The 13,837-nt window shown below is 36.2% G+C and overlaps 1 protein-coding gene across 3 annotated transcripts in view; it reads left to right on the top strand.

Annotated features, from left to right (window-relative positions):
- The first annotated feature begins 201 nt into the window (after window positions 1-201).
- The window catches only part of LOC139135037 (6-phosphofructo-2-kinase/fructose-2,6-bisphosphatase-like), a 43,965-nt gene continuing 30,329 nt past the window's right edge, over window positions 202-13,837 (top strand). For 2 of the 3 annotated variants that reach the window (XR_011552918.1, XM_070702220.1), the window contains exons 1-2: window positions 236-402; window positions 2,808-2,971. Coding sequence is in view for 2 of the 3 variants with exons in the window: in XM_070702220.1 (XP_070558321.1) it covers window positions 2,863-2,971 (109 nt within the window). In the remaining variant the exon portion in view is untranslated. Of the gene's footprint in view, window positions 403-2,807; window positions 2,972-13,837 lie in introns of all 3 variants that reach the window. The other variant, XM_070702223.1, reaches the window with a different exon arrangement.

Genomic DNA, 13,837 nt, shown 5'->3' with positions numbered 1-13,837 from the left:
AGTAAGTTTTATATGTGTGCGTATGTTCATGAAAGCTCTAAAGTACGTTCGAAGTTAAAAGTGAAAGCATAAAATTGAATTTAGCGTTGTAAATGTTCGACAACAAGTGTCTGAAGGCCTTGTGTATTACAAGTTACATGCCCCTCAGGAGGCGGATTAATAGGAACTGATTTCAGCCTTGAATGACCTTGCTCTGAGGTCAGAGTTCGTAAGGTTTATGACCCGATTTTGCGCGGAATTTTTACATAGCGGAACTCGCTGGTGTAAACACAATCAACAGCACGTAGACTGAACGAAGTGCCATTGAATCTTGTCCTATCACCTTTAAATACGTTTCACTTTCTGGGTACGCACTGGTGCGCTAGAGAAGGTTAAGCTGTTTGAGGAGACGCATCATAGCTGGTACGTATCATTTAAAAAAATATAATAATAAACCGACTTTCTTCCATGCGATTGTGAATGCACGATTACATATCCAGGGCATACTTCCCGGATAGCAGATAGCCGTGATCTGAACTCGTTTCGCGATGAGCATCTTTCAACAATGGAGATAGGAGCAGGGCTATCTATGCTTTTAATATGATAGGAAGGACACTTAAGGACAGACTTGCAGAACTGTTCCCAAAATTAACATAGTTGGCCCTTTATTGAGTAAAACAACTACTCAAACTCAAGCCGACCAGCCGAGTCGAGAAAACAAAGGTCATAATACCACTCAGTACGGCTTGGCAATCCAGTGCAGTGAGTCGCTCCTATAAGGTCGTGTAAATGTCAGTCTGAGTCGTAAACAATTATCGTCGGTTATCGTGCCCCTGATAATACATGGACCACTTCTAACTCTGAGAACACTGATGACAGATGATGATGATGATGATGATAATGATGATGATGATGATGATGATGATAATGTCGACGGCAAAGGGGTTTCTCACCATTGCTCTTCAGTGATGTTTGAAAATTCACTTTCACAACGACAGTCGGTACTAGTATATTGAAGTTCGACAACAACAGTCGCATTTGCATTACAACAGATAAAGGAACGTCAGCCAGATTGCAATTTATTTACCAAATTTCCAAAGTGTAATGCAAACTAAAATCATTACTATGACATGTCGCTGCTGTCAGTTATCGGTCTAACTACACGATCGTAACATTGTAACAACAACCCTACCCCCCACACCCCCCCTGTACAGATGATGTCACATCGTACTGGTATTACTTGGCCGATAAAATGACGCAATGGACCCCTCGCCTGGACTCTTGAATTGTTTACTCTGTTTGTCTACCTGTTGTCGATGGCTTTCAAAACAAAGGAAGGTAAAACAGGAGTCAAATATCACGTGATATGACCACTGAATGCTGTCACTCAAATAGTGGTTGACAACTCTTTTGAAAAAATAAAATCAGGAGCTTGTAAATTGTTATCAATAAATTATTTGAGTACACGACTGTTTAATGATACTCTACATTCCTGGTACTGTGAGCACTCACCAAAGCTCATTGTGTTTTTATTTTGAGTATTCCAAGTAAGTTATGCTTCCAAACATAGAGCAAGTTGTTATTTTGTTGAAGAAAGCTCTATACCAAACAGAAAATCCCCAAGAACTTGAGAAGAGATGTGTCATTACAATTTATCTATTAATATGTATCCTACAGCAAATAAAGTGGGACAAAAAGCACATGTCAGTAGTGAATAGCACAACCTATCTAGTATATGATACCGATACATGTATGAATACAACAGAATGTGTGAGTGATTAGCCTTGTAACAGCTGCACCTTTCAATGAATTGACTGTTTCGAGGTACCCTACAGGGTTTTTGTTGAGGGTTGTAAACTGGTAAATATCACTTTATGCTCCACAGTCGTTTAAATGGAATTTCCCTAGCAAGATAAGTGCAGCTCCGTTTTGGGGCAGCCGGAATCTTGTCCATTGTTCCTCAAACCACAATTTAACAGCACACTTCTTGTCATTACCACACCATGGTAATTTTTATTACACCTTCAAGTGTTCACCTTGGACATGAATCTGATTTCTGAAAACTGAATCCTTCCTGTAACAGTCACAGTGTGGTTACTCAGAAAGACAAATATACACGAAAAGCAAATGCCAAATGAGTAATATCCCCAAACCTTGCTTTACATGTATAAGAAAGAAGATAGTTGCAAAATTTGACAGAATGCAGTTTGAATTGGACAACTCCAAAAAAATATTGTGGTGTCAGGAAAGAGCAACACAACATATGTGTGCAAAACACACAACATACTGGTACATGTTATCAAAGGGCCAGTAATTCTAACTTTTCATGATTTTTTCACTATTCTTGTTTTATTGTCAACCATAATTTCTTGTTCTACGCCACAAAGCATGTTGACATACACAGCATTCAACTCAGCCTGTACATGTAAAAAGTGCATTGTTATATATTGTTGACGAGTAAATTCTGGTCTGGACAAGAATTCAAATGTAAACTGTAACAACTGCATTTTACACATATAGATGCTAAGTTGACAAGCTAAATATAGTGGGTGTTTCAACATTCTTTTGGAAGTAGAACAAGAACTTGCAATTCACATACAAAATAAAAATAATGAAAAATTCATCAAAAGTTAGAGTTATTGTACTGGCCTTTTACAGTAAATACGAAACATGTTTTATGGAAGTCTTTAGATATATTAATGAATAAAAAATTAAAGATTTTTCTCTAGGATGCTGATTATGTACCTTGTGCATGGTTCACATCTAACAATACAGATCATTTCCTATCATGAAAAAATAAACATTGACAAGTGGACTTTATTTTACAGGTCAGTTCCACTGATGTCAAGGATCATAGGTCCAAGATTACAAGACTGAATTAGTATGCTTGGAACATCCGGTTTACCCCAGAGTCCAGGTGCTGATGGGCATGGCCATCGCATTATCATATCATCTCCAGACAGACAAATATCTGTTGCGTCTGATGATGGATGTAAGTTTCTGTCATTTTAAATTTTTCTATTAAAGGCAGAGCCTTGCTTTAGAACGAAGCTATGGCGGCGTTCATTGTGTAAGTGGACACCAAACAGGCAACACACGGGCACATGCTCCAGAAAATGCCACTTTTTAGACACCGTGGTGCTAAGCACCAAAGGTGTCCTTTGTCGCCACAATGTCTGTGTGTGTGTCCGTCTGTCCGTCCGTCCGTCCGTCTGTCCGTCTGTCCGTCTGTCCGTCTGTCCGTCCGTCCGTCCGTCCGTAGACAGATTTTGTTCCACTCATAACTTAAGAACCCTAAGTTCAATGTCATGCAATTTGGTATTTGGTATTATCATGATGAGACTTAGATCTGATTAGATTTTGGTGGGTGTGGCTTATTAATTAATTGCTCATTTGCATATTTTATGACTTTTTTGCCATAGGGCTATATCTCAAGAAATATTGAACCAAATTTGATGTGACTGTACACATACTTAATTACCCTATAGCATAACTATGGTAAAAGTTTAGTAAGTTTGGTTAATTAATTCTAATTTGCATATTTAATGAATTTTTGTAATAAGACTACCAGTATACTCAAGAACTTCTTAAGCAAATGTGATGGCCATACTTTTATCAGCTTGTAGAAACATCATAGTTAAGAAACAATTATTTTTAAAATAATGCTACACCATGAATACTGTTTTATGTGTGATTATTTTTTTTCAATAAAATAAAAAATGTGTTCAGTGGGTTTCCTCATAGGAGTGTACGTTAGCAGTAAGGGGTTCGTAAAGTTGTGTTTGCGGTGCCATCTAATGGTCAGAACCAGTAAGGCCTTTCACGATGCTGAAGTTAGACACGGTTTCGGATTCAGTTTCGGATTCGGTTTCGGATTCGAGAGACTGAAAGAAATTTTATATTTTCAGCCAATTGTTACACTGTGGAATACTGGATTTTCCTTACTTTCCCTGGACCTTTTTTCAGCTAAAATAATATCTAATCACACTAGACAAAGTGAAAATAAGATCACAATAAAACAATGCAGATATTTCATGGCATAAATTGTGTGCATATATTCACAAGTAAAATGGTTAAAAAATAGAAATTACAGAAAGCTTCAAAGGACTCTAATTTAAAATTTAAAGGAAGTGTCGAGCAAGGAAAACAATATTTACAAAAACATACTTTAATCATTTTATATGTCACAATGTGTGTCACATGGTTTAATGTTAATATGTTGTATTAATTTGATGTTTTGATTGATGTTGTTTTACATAAATTGCATTTTGACTGTACCATACTAAACTCTCGGACTAAACTATCAGTTAATATGTTGCGTAATAAAGATAGCATTGAATGCATTTCTTTGAATTGTGCGTAGTACTGTTAGCTTGAATAGTCTGAACTGCATAATGCCCATAATTGAGATGGACAGCTCATAAGTTGTAACTTTTGACTGATTTTTCAGCAGTTTTGTCTTGTGTAGTCATGCATTACAGTTCCTTGCTCTACTGCCTAAAGTGTTTTGATTTTTAAACTTTATAAATTATGATTATATATGAAACATTTATGTCATGAAATACATGCTACATTTATGTGATAAAATACATGCTATTTGTGCAGTAATTTCATCTAGTTAAAATATCTCCTTGTGTATCAGTAGTTATTATATTCTTCAAAAAAATAATAACATAAGCTTGAAATATAATAATCGCAAACATTCCATAATCCAATGACAGTAGGTCAGAATTCGCAAGACAATAGTTGTAAACAGACACAAAACAGCACAGAACAGACAGTAAATAGACGGTACACAAACAAAGTCATATTCATGAAAGAAAGATATATGGACCTCTGGCCAGAAGACCAAGAAGTGATGTCAGGTGTTTCGAAAATGGTAAGCGCATTCGAAAATGGTAAGCGCATCCTGCCCCACATGTGGCACCCGCCATATATCAATCTATAAGTCAGATAGGTAGTGGTCACTAACTAAGGCCCAATGTCACCGATGCCATCAGTGATCATTTGATGAAGAGAGATATTGTATTTATCTTCCAGCTTGCGATACCTGCCAAAAAGCGTTTGAATGTAGAGACAAGTCTTGCTCTGGTGTAACCTTGATTTAATAGTTTGAAAGAGAGATGGTCATGTCTCTTTACAAAATCACCATATGAACTGCATGCTCTAGCATATCGAATAAGCTGGGAAATGTATACCCCATATTAAAGCTGGTGAGAGTGGAATATTACTTATGAGGTGTGGAAAATTGATGATACTAAAGTTAAAATCATCTCTCTTGTCATATAGCCTAGTAGAAAGGTGACCATTTGAGTCAAATTCAAGTAAAATGTCCAGATATGAAGCAGAAAAGGCCATTTCTGTAGTTTCTTTAATCTCCAATTCTGGAGGATAAATCATATAAAACTATTCTCAGTTATTCGAATCCGAAACCGAATCCGAAACTGAGTCCAACTTCAGCATCGTTGGCCTTTCAACCTCGTGCATCGAACAGCCATACTTTCTGTGTGTCGCTACGAGATTCAGTTCCTGCTACGTCTATCTACAGTCAGACCAGTGGAGCCAGTACGACATTCGGTAAGATGTTTATTCTTGTATCCGTATTTAGAGCATTTGTTAACTTTGCGTGTACCGATAATAACTGTGAGTGAATGAGAGGTGAGATTGTGAGAAGCTGTGTGCGGAAAGAAACGGCCTCGAAGGTTATCCAAAGCACGTCACTGATAAGTCGTGTTAAAACTGATAAGTCGTGTTAAAACGTGTGGCAACATCTCACCACACATCGAGTATACAGTATGGGCCCTAATTATGGTCTAGTTTAAAAAGAGTATCTAAATTTACGAGGGATCGACTGTAACAGTGTTTTCAATATTCACGGAGTTCATTCGAAAAATGTTAGTCGCGTGATGACGACGCCATTGTTTTACAATTAGGGCTTGGGCGTGCATTAAAAACAACCGTTCCCCTGATTTCTACCACACTTCGATTGAAATGATTCTTATAGTGGAAACTGAAAGTTCAACCCCGATTTGCGAGAATTTTTGGTTGTTTTTGGGCATCGTAACTTTTGTGGAGTACGAGTCGGGGGCCCCTGTAAGGTTGTGCCGTCACGGACATAGCGGAGTAAGCGAAATGTGGTGTTTACATGGTTCAAACTAGGATATATTTTCATTTTAACATACCGAGTCTGAAAACAAATGACCCTCCTGGTTTCACTTTAGTAAATTACTATATCTTGTATTTTCACTGATATCGTGAAACTTGCCAAAATGTCTCGATAGAACTCGTTCCCGTTAAACACAATGGCGTTTGTTATGCCCAATCAGATTGAGCGTTCTTCCGCACGCTTTCCAATACATTCGACACTACATAGTACAAGATATCGTAAGACGTAATCGTTGCTATGATTGGCGGAAGCGTTTTCATGCCCTTCCGCATGTCGATAGGGGCCATGAGGTAAATTTTCTCAGTAAACGCAATATCAAGAGAAATACGAGCGTGCGGAAATGGGGCAAAGAATATGTAAAGACATTTAACACTTCTAAATAAACAACAATTATCAAACATTTATAACCCATGTGTTGCAAAATGTAACTGGCGCATTTTTCTTTCCAACCATACAGCGGTGCACGGACAGTGGGCTATCGCCATGGGAAATATTCACAATATAGCAATTAAGGCATTTCTGTGTTCAAGATATGACGGTCGATGAATTTCATTCGGTTGTAAAACAAATTTTAAAATTACCCCTCTGTGTCATAGTGTGGCGTTCAAATTATGGCTAAACATTTCAGTTTAAAATGTTGAAAAATGAAGTGTAGTCCACAGTCTGTTTCAACATATGCATATTTATTACTGGTATGTTATTTCATTTCAATAATTTAGCCCATCTTTAGTGTGTATTTTTTATTTCTTTAGTCCATATTTGTTTAGCAGTGTTCTAAAATTTTTGAACAATTTGCAAATTATTCTGATGATATTTCAGATGCATATATTTGTGGTGATGATAACATAGTTGGTACTTTGTACAAAGATTGTGAATTTTGTGCAGTCCAGCTGCAATTGAAACATCAACTGATAATGGTGTATTAGTTTCCTATTGGATTTATATGTCAGAATTGCACAAATCTGTGCTGAATTAGAATAATGACACTGATCAAGAATCGCATCTGATTTCAGTTTTACAGTGGCTATTGGGAGAATGTTGTTCGCAGAGGAAATGCATAATGTGCATTGAATGTAAAATCAAAATATTTAATATGAAATTTAAATCATTTTAGTGAATCATAGCTAGACAACCTATCTCTGACATATTTTTCTTTCTTTTGCAGTACTGGTATTCACTGTGTCTTTACTGCAGCTGCTAATTAAAAAAAGAGCCAAAATAAATCAGAATACACACACTTAGTACACAGACATTTGACAACAACATCCAACAGTGACATTGACAATACATACTAACAAGCAGAGCTTGTTAGTTCTAGAATATACAGAGTATTATCTCACATAGTGAGTGTCTGAATATTATTCTGAATCGTATTCCAAAGCACATTCTGAAAGTACTCTTCTGAAATATCCAATAACAGTACCTTCTGAATACTTTCTAGAAATACTGAGCTTTTCATAGTTCACCTATGCACGTATTTTGAACTATCATTGATAGTGAAGGCATTGACAATAAACATTTAATATTTACGTGCATTATATATTTAATTGAACTTGACATTTTAGAAGTACACTGACAAATATGAAAACAAAAAAGAAAAGTCAAAAAGCATCAAACCTTGCAAAGAAATTATACATGGAGAGCCGAAGGTCTTCCCCAAAAAGCCAATATGAGATTGTCTCAATCAGAGTGGATGGCAATTGTCTATATCGTGCTATAAGTTATGGGATCTACAATACTGAAGATTACCACATACAAATCAGACTTGGTGTTATTGATTATTTAACTACACATTGGGATGATTATAAAGATGTAATCAAAGTTGAATATGCAAGGTGGCATATCCAAACGAAAGAGGAATATGCACACTATATGAGCAGACATGAACCAGGTTTAGCTACATATGCAGGTCATATTGAGTTGACTGCAGCTGCTATTGTGTATAATGTATGTATCCAAGTACATCTTGACCCTGCAAATAACCCCATAGACACTGTTGGCAATATCAATGGACCATTAATTATCCATCTTGTTTATAGAAATGCCATGCCAGACAGTGGACATTATGATTTTCTGAAACCCATTTCAAGTTCCATCACAGTTCCTACATGTAGACAGCAGTGCAAGAGAGAATGGATTCAAAAAAAGAGGGCTGATCCAAATTTCAAACAAAATGAGAAAGAAACCGATTTAATTAGAAAGAAAAGAAAACGATGTGATGAAGAAAACAAAGCACAAGAGCAACAGGCAGATTTATTTCGAAAAAGAGCCAAGCGGATAGATGAAACTTACAAAGCTAATGAACAAGTGAAAGACAAAATTCGAAAACAATGTGTTCGTTCAGATAAAGATTATAAAATGACAGAGAAAGAAAAAGATCAAATACGAAAAAAGCTTAAACGTTGCCATACACAACATAAAACAACAGAACAACAGAAAGACTTAATTCTTAGACTTAATTAAAGAAAACAATTCGCAGAGATAAACAATATAAAGCAAAAGAACAACAAAATCAGGCCATTTACAAGAAAACAATGCGTTTGGATAAACAATACAAAGCAACAGAACAACAGAGAGATGTAATTCGTAAGAAAACTGTGCGCTTAGATAAAAAATATAAAACAACAGAACAACAAAATCAGGCCATTTACAAGAAAACAATGCGTTTGGATAAACAATACAAAGCAACAGAACAACAGAGAGATGTAATTCGTAAGAAAACTGCGCTTAGATAAAAAATATAAAACAACAGAACAACAAAATCAGGCCATTTACAAGAAAACAATGCGTTTGGATAAACAATACAAAGCAACAGAACAACAGAGAGATGTAATTCGTAAGAAAACTGTGCGCTTAGATAAAAAATATAAAACAACAGAACAACAGAATCAGGCCATGTACAAGATAACAATGCGTTTGGATAAACAATACAAAGCAAAAGAACAACAGAAAGATGTAATTCGAAAGAAAGCAGTACGTACAGATAAACAATACAAAGCAACAGAACAACAGAGAGATGTAATTCGAAAGAAAGCAGTGCGTACAGATAAACAATACAAAGCAACAGAACAACAGAAAGATGTAATTCGAAAGAAAGCAGTGCGTTTAGATAAAGGATATAAAGCAAAAGAACAACAGAAAGACGTTATTCGAAAGAAAAACAGACGTTTAGATGAGGCATACATTTGTACAGAGAAAATCAGCAACGCTTTATTCAAGAAAAATAGACGAATTGATGCCCACTACAAACAAAAAGAAAGACTGAAAAATAAAATTTCAAAGTCAAAGAAGCGATTAAATGTATTTCATAGACTAAAAGAGAAAGCAGCAAATGCTACCACAATGAGAAAATCCAGACTGAACATTGCATATCGTGAAAAGGAAAGGTAAGAAACACCATTGCTATGATGAAAAGACGGACCAATGAAAATTACAGAGCAAAAGAACGTTTACATGACAACAGGCAAAAACAGAACCAAAGACACTGTACACAACTGAATGTGCAAGAACTTATAGAATATTTCCACAAAAGTATTTCTGATGGACCTCACTATAAGTGTGCATGTTGTAGTCAGCTCTGGTACAGAAAAACTTTGATTAATTACAACAATATCAAAGACACTCTACCACTTATAACTAGACTCAGGATAACACATGATGATAATGATGTGCAATGGCTTTGCTCAACATGTTATTCATATTTGAAAAAGGGCAACATTCCTCCATGTGCAGTGCATAACAACATGTCATTTCCAACTTTACCAAAAGAGCTTGCACTTCATCCATTAGAAGAAAGACTAGTTGCATTACGTATTCCATTTATGCAGTTGAGAGAGCTACCTCGAGGACAACAGACTTCATTACGAGGGAATGTTGTAAACGTACCATGTGATATATCTACAACTGTTAACACATTGCCACGCCCATTAGATGCATCACAAACAATACCACTAAAGCTAAAAAGAAAACAAAGTTACAAACATGCATATCAAGTGCAAAATATTAGACCACAGAAAGTTGTTGATGCTGCACAGTGGCTAGTACAAATTCTTGTCTGTACAAGTCTGAAAATGTCACTATCTCACCCCACACAAATCATTTTGGTGTAGTTAAAGATAAACAGCAAATGGAAAGAATTTTTACCTCAAGACAACTCTGATAAACAAATTGCAACTGATGATACACAATGCACAGATGAATCTAACAGATCAGATAGTCATACAGGTATAAATCAAAATGACTCGGATCATTCAGTAACACATACTGCCACAACTGATAAGATTATTACATATACCACAGATAATGCTGACAGTGAACTGAACATAAACAAAGCACAAAGTACAAGTAATAGGGATCAGAACCACCAGAATCTATTACATGTAACAACAAATACTGAAAATGACACAAATAAAACAAGTAACACAAAAGACTGTCCTAATTTGCCAGAGCAAACAAATGTAACATCTGACACAGAATCTGATGATGAGTGGACAGAAGTGACAAACATAGATGACCGTGCTACAGGAAATCTTGATACATTACTTACACCTGAAACAACTGATATTGACAATGATGGTGCATACTGCTATGCTCCAGGAGAACGCAATAAACCGATGGGTTTGTTTCAAGATAAATATTCTGAAGAGTTGTCATTTCCTACAATATTTGCTGGCCAACCTAGACCAAAGACAAAAGTACCTGTACATTACAGTACACTATGTAAATGGGAACTAAGACATTCAGACAGGAGAGTTGCTAAATCAGTGCCGAACATTTTCTTCAAACTTAAGAAATTACAAGTAAAGCAAATACAAGACAAAGCTACATTATCTCTACGTAAATGTAAATTTGAAGGCAAACAATTGAAAGCTGCTTCTTTCCAATCTCATGAGCAAGTACAAAATGTGTTGCATCTTGATGAAGGTTACAAAATTTTGAGAACTGTCCGAGGATCACCACCATATTGGGAAAAAGCAAAAAGAGATTTATTTGCAATGATTCGTCAGCTAGGACTACCCACATTTTTCCTCTCATTTTCTGCTGCAGAAACTCGATGGCATCATTTACTACGAATACTTGGACAAACTGTGCATCACAAATTATACACTGATGAAGAGATTAGTCAAATGACTTGGAAAGACAAATGTGAATTGATTCAGTCTGATCCTGTGACTTGTGCAAGACATTTTGACTATTCTGTACAACGATTTCTTCATGATTTCTTAGAGAGTTCTCTTCATCCTATTGGTGAAATAGCAGATAGCTTTTATCGAGTTGAGTTTCAACAGAGAGGATCACCACATATTCATATGCTGGTATGGATCAAAGATGCTCCACAGTATGATAAAGATGATAATGATACAATCACTGACTTCATTGACAGATACATCTCTTGTCAAAATTTAATGAATTCTGATGATGAGACACTGCAAAATCTGATCAACCTGCAACTACATAGACATGCCAAAACCTGCAAAAAGAAGGGACAATGTGTCTGTAGATTTGGCTTCCCATTGCCACCAATGCCAAAAACAATGATACTGACTCCTCTTGAATCTGATTGTCCAGAGGAAACACAAAATCAACTGAAAGAACACTATGTCAAAATAAAGGCGGAATTGGATAATATGTGTATGGGTGATGATATCACATTTGAGGAATTTCTGTCCAAACTCAAACTTGATGAGCAAACATACATTGATGCTATTCGCTCATCACTTGCAACTGACAAGGTTTTTCTCAAGAGAACACCAAATGATATCAGAATTAATAGTTACAATTTAACATTACTACAAGCTTGGAGAGCAAATATGGATATTCAGTTTATTCTAGACCCATATGCATGTGCGATGTACATTGTGTCATACATAAGTAAGGCTCAGCGAGGTATGAGTAACCTACTAGAGCGTGCCACCAAGGAAGCAAGAGAAGGTAATAAAGATATCAAAGACAGAGTTAGACATATTGGAAATAAGTTTCTTAACCATGTAGAAGTGAGTGCTCAAGAAGCTGTATATTTGGTACTTCAAATGTCACTGCGCCGTGCTACACGTGATTTTGTCTTTATTAATACATCACCACCAGACAGTCGCACAATTTTGTTGAAACCACTCTGTGAAATTCAAGGAATGCCTCCAGAATCAACTGACATAGAAACTGACAGTCTCATTAAAAAGTACCAACGTCGCCCAAAACCTCTCTTGGCATGGTGCCTGGCAGATTTTGCAGCTTGGTTTGACTTCCACAAAGATGACACAAAACATAATCAACAAACCACTATGATGACAATGTTGATGATGAACTTGTACAACCATCATCTGAGTCACATGTTTCATACAAAGTTGGTGGACTGATCTACAAAAAACGTCAAAAATGTAAAGTAATTAGATATGTTAACTTCCACAAAGCAAAAGAACCTGAGAATCATTACAGAGAACTATTAATGCTGTTTCATCCTTGGAAATCTGAAAGTGAACTCATTGAGAATTCTGATTCATATCAAGAGAAATATATGCAGTTGAAGGCAGACATAGATGCAAAGAGATGTCAATACCAACATAATGCTGAAGTTCTCCAGCAAGCAATAGAGAATCTGCAGAATGAAAACGCTGAACAAAATAATGCTGTGAGTACAGTAGCACCTAATGCAATACACAATGATGAACAAGATGCTAACCAGGGTTCAATTGAAAACAATGGCTATGCATCTTTCAATCCAGACAAACCTGAACATTCAAATTATGATATTGGTCAAGACCTAGGTATTGCTGTCAATAACCCATACATTGAGGATTTACAGCAACCCAGAATGAACAAGCAGGATTTCCATAATCTTGTAAGGAAACTAAATGAGAAACAGAAAGAAATATTTTATCATATTCTCAATTGGGTAAAAACTAAAGATGCTCAGTTATGTCTGTTTCTGACAGGTGGAGCAGGAGTTGGCAAATCTATGGTAGTCAAAGCAATATACCAAGCACTCTTACGATACCTTGGAAGTATACCAGGTGAAAACCCTGACCTTATCACAATGATTCTAATGGCACCAACTGAAAAGCTGCATACAATCTTGGTGGTACTACTATTCACAGTGCACTTCAAATACCTGCTAGTCAAGGTTTTCACTACAGAGCACTCTCAACAGATAAGCTCAATACATTGCAAGCAAAGTATCGAAACCTGAAAGTAATATTTATTGATGAAATCTCAATGGTTGGTAATGGCATGTTCAATTATGTGAATCTACGGCTGCAGCAAATAATGGGTAACAAGAAGTTGTTTGGTGGTGTCAGTATCATTAGTAGTGGTGATTTGTTTCAACTCAAACCTGTGTTTGATGGTTGGATTTTTCAAGATCTAAATGTGAACTATGGGCCTTTAGCAACAAATTTTGGCAAGAATGTTTTACAATGTTTGAATTAACAGAAATAATGAGACAAAAAAATGATGCAAACTTTGCTCAGTTACTAAACCGACTTCGAGAAGGAAACCATACAGACAATGACATTAAATACCTTGAGACTCGTATTGTGCAATTGAACTATGAAGATGAAACTACAGAACATGTTACTGACATAGTCCACATTTTCTACAGCAATGCCAGTGTTGATTCACATAACATCCTAGCCTTTAACAAATTGACAGGATTTAAGACAACCACTGAAGCAGTAGACACAGTTATTGGTGATGTTG

This window comes from Ptychodera flava, chromosome 6 (genome assembly GCF_041260155.1).
Source record: "Ptychodera flava strain L36383 chromosome 6, AS_Pfla_20210202, whole genome shotgun sequence".
Lineage (NCBI taxonomy): Eukaryota > Metazoa > Hemichordata > Enteropneusta > Ptychoderidae > Ptychodera > Ptychodera flava.
Note: the sequence above shows the minus strand (reverse complement) of the source record. Positions and strands in the feature narration are given on the sequence as shown.